Source organism: Acanthisitta chloris, unplaced genomic scaffold (assembly GCF_000695815.1).
Source record: "Acanthisitta chloris isolate BGI_N310 unplaced genomic scaffold, ASM69581v1 scaffold35457, whole genome shotgun sequence".
NCBI lineage: Eukaryota > Metazoa > Chordata > Aves > Passeriformes > Acanthisittidae > Acanthisitta > Acanthisitta chloris.
In genome coordinates this window covers 1-2,323 of record NW_008683772.1, presented here as the reverse complement: position 1 = coordinate 2,323, position 2,323 = coordinate 1, and the positions used below count along the sequence as shown (strand labels likewise).

General features: G+C 45.4%; 1 protein-coding gene across 1 annotated transcript; it reads right to left on the bottom strand.

The window, feature by feature from the left end:
- Positions 1-1,346: 1,346 nt before the first annotated feature.
- Positions 1,347-2,291, bottom strand: LOC103806382 (zinc finger protein ZIC 4-like; the record flags this gene model as incomplete). The annotated part of the gene is given in 3 exon segments (XM_009079068.1): positions 1,347-1,967; positions 2,076-2,141; positions 2,144-2,291. Coding segments are annotated over 3 exon segments (835 nt in total), but the record flags the coding sequence as incomplete, so codon positions are not given.
- Positions 2,292-2,323: the final 32 nt, after the last annotated feature.

The following is a 2,323-nucleotide window of genomic DNA, read 5'->3' as shown; positions in this document are numbered from 1 at the left end:
TTTGCTCCTCATAGAGCGATGGAAAAATAATGAGGTGACGAGTGACGGTCGCTGTAAAATCTCTGTGCTATGTTTAGACGATAGCGATATGAAATTAGTATATGTTCTGCATATTATATCACGTCGAGCTCTATCATAAAAAATGCAACTCCTGGAAGGTCAAACCCTGCACAGAGCATGGGGGAAGGGGAATTTTATGAACTGGAAGGCGAAAAAAATCGTTTGGCTGTAAGCAGATCTTACAATAGGATTATGTAGTTTCCCTCGCAGTGCATAAGGCTGTACAGAAGGGGGTGGGAGGTGAAAAACCCTACACTGGAACAGATTAAATTTTCCAAAAAGGGCTTATTTCTTATCTTCTTCAGAAGAAAAAAAAAAAAGAAAAAGAAAAAGCAAGCCAGCGCTACAGACTACAAACACCAGCTGCTAAACTAATTAATACAACTTCACAAGCTGCTCCTGGAAGTGTGAAAACTTTCTACGTGCAATTTCATTAATTATAAATGCTTTCGTGGCCGGAAGAGTTCAAACGTAGTTTTGCGAGACCGTCCATCGAGTTACTTTATTTTCTGTTAACTAGAACTAACAGATGTTTCTGACACATGTCCCAATTTCGCTTAACAGATCTGCAAATGACATTTCAAAATGTACAGGCCGAAACAATACCAGGGTTTCTTCTCTTTCTTTTTTTTTTCTCCCTCCCGAGAATCAGAACTTGCAGCTCCCCATATTTGCGAATGCAGAAAGTCGTTGGAAGACAATGCTCATTAAAAATGTCAGTGTTATTCAGATCAAACATTTGAAACTCCCTCTGCCCAAAACAGAACTGTTGAACGAAAAGGTCGCAGCTGTGTTATTCTCACAATGTTCGAGCAGCAGCATCTCAGCGACATCAGTCAAAACTGACTAGACAAGTTGTAACTTCCATTGTTCACTTTTAATTTGTGAGCTTGCACAATGATTTCATTTTTTCCCCGACTACTTTAAATCGAAAAAAAAAATCCTCGCCTGTGTGAATAAGCAGAAATAGTAGCTATATCACTTGATATTTACACAGATCTACCCGCATAAACATTACAACAGCCTCTCCGCACAACCACAAAAAATATGGACGAGAATTCTGAGATTTGTTCACACTCTCCCCTTCCCCCCCTCCCTTTCCTCCTCCTTCTACAAACGGTAAAGAAGCAAACAAATCCGAGAATTTATTTTCCAGAAGTGCTTGGCGTGCATTCAATAAAAACGCAAAGGATACATTAAAAAAAAAAAAAAAAAGAAAAAAGAAAAAGAATCAAAACAGTACGCTGAATAACAGAGAGAGAGTAAAGAGAGCTTTCCATACTGACCTGTATGAGTTCTTTTGTGTATTTTGAGATTCTCTGATCTGGCAAACACTTTGCCACAGCCTGGGAAAGGACAGGGGAAAGGTTTTTCACCTGTGTGGACTCTGATGTGATTTACAAGTTTATATTTGGCCTTGAAAGGTATCCCTTCTCTTGGCCACTCTTCCCACAAACATATGTGATTGGACTGCTCGGGTCCTCCAACGTGCTCCACAGTGACATGAGTCACCAGCTCGTGCATCGTGCTGAAAGTTTTCGAGCATAATTTTTTGGGAGTCTGGTCCAACTCAATCCACTTACAGATGAGTTCCTGTTTGATGGGCTGTCTCATGTAACGAAAGAAGGCACCCGGACCGTGGTGTGGAGCCAGGTTCACATTCAGATTCATGCCACCGTAGTTGTGAAGCGAAGAAGCAGCAAAATGATCTGTCCTGGAGGCTGGTACTTGAGTGAAATGTTCAGACCTGGCGTACATTTCTCCAGGTAACCCCAGTCTGAGCTGTCCGTTTAGATGGCCACCTGGAGCTGCATGGGGAGGCTGCTCATGGAGTCCAGTGAACAGAGAGGGATTCCCGGCTTCTGAGTGGTGGTGGTGGTGGTGACCATGGTGTCCGGGGTAGCTACCTGTTGTTGAGACAAACAGTCCGTGGTGAGAACTTGCAGCGGGGTGCTGCTCGGTCAGCCCTGGCATGAGTGAGGCCGGCAGGTCTCTCCGTATGAAGAAGTCCCTACCTGCTGTCAGAGCCTGGGCTGGGTGAGAGACGGGGTAAGGGGCTGCTGATGACTGCGCCGGGCCCCCTGGGCTTGGCCTGCCGTATGATGATGATGATGATGATGATGATGGTGGTGGTGGTGGTGGAGCTGGTGGTGGGGATGAGGGGCAGGGCTGAGCTTAAGGGCCGCGGGGTGATGCTGAGGACGAGGATGAGGATGGTGGAGGTGCCCCATGTGTTCTGGCCGGAGTGGCTGCGACCCGAGAC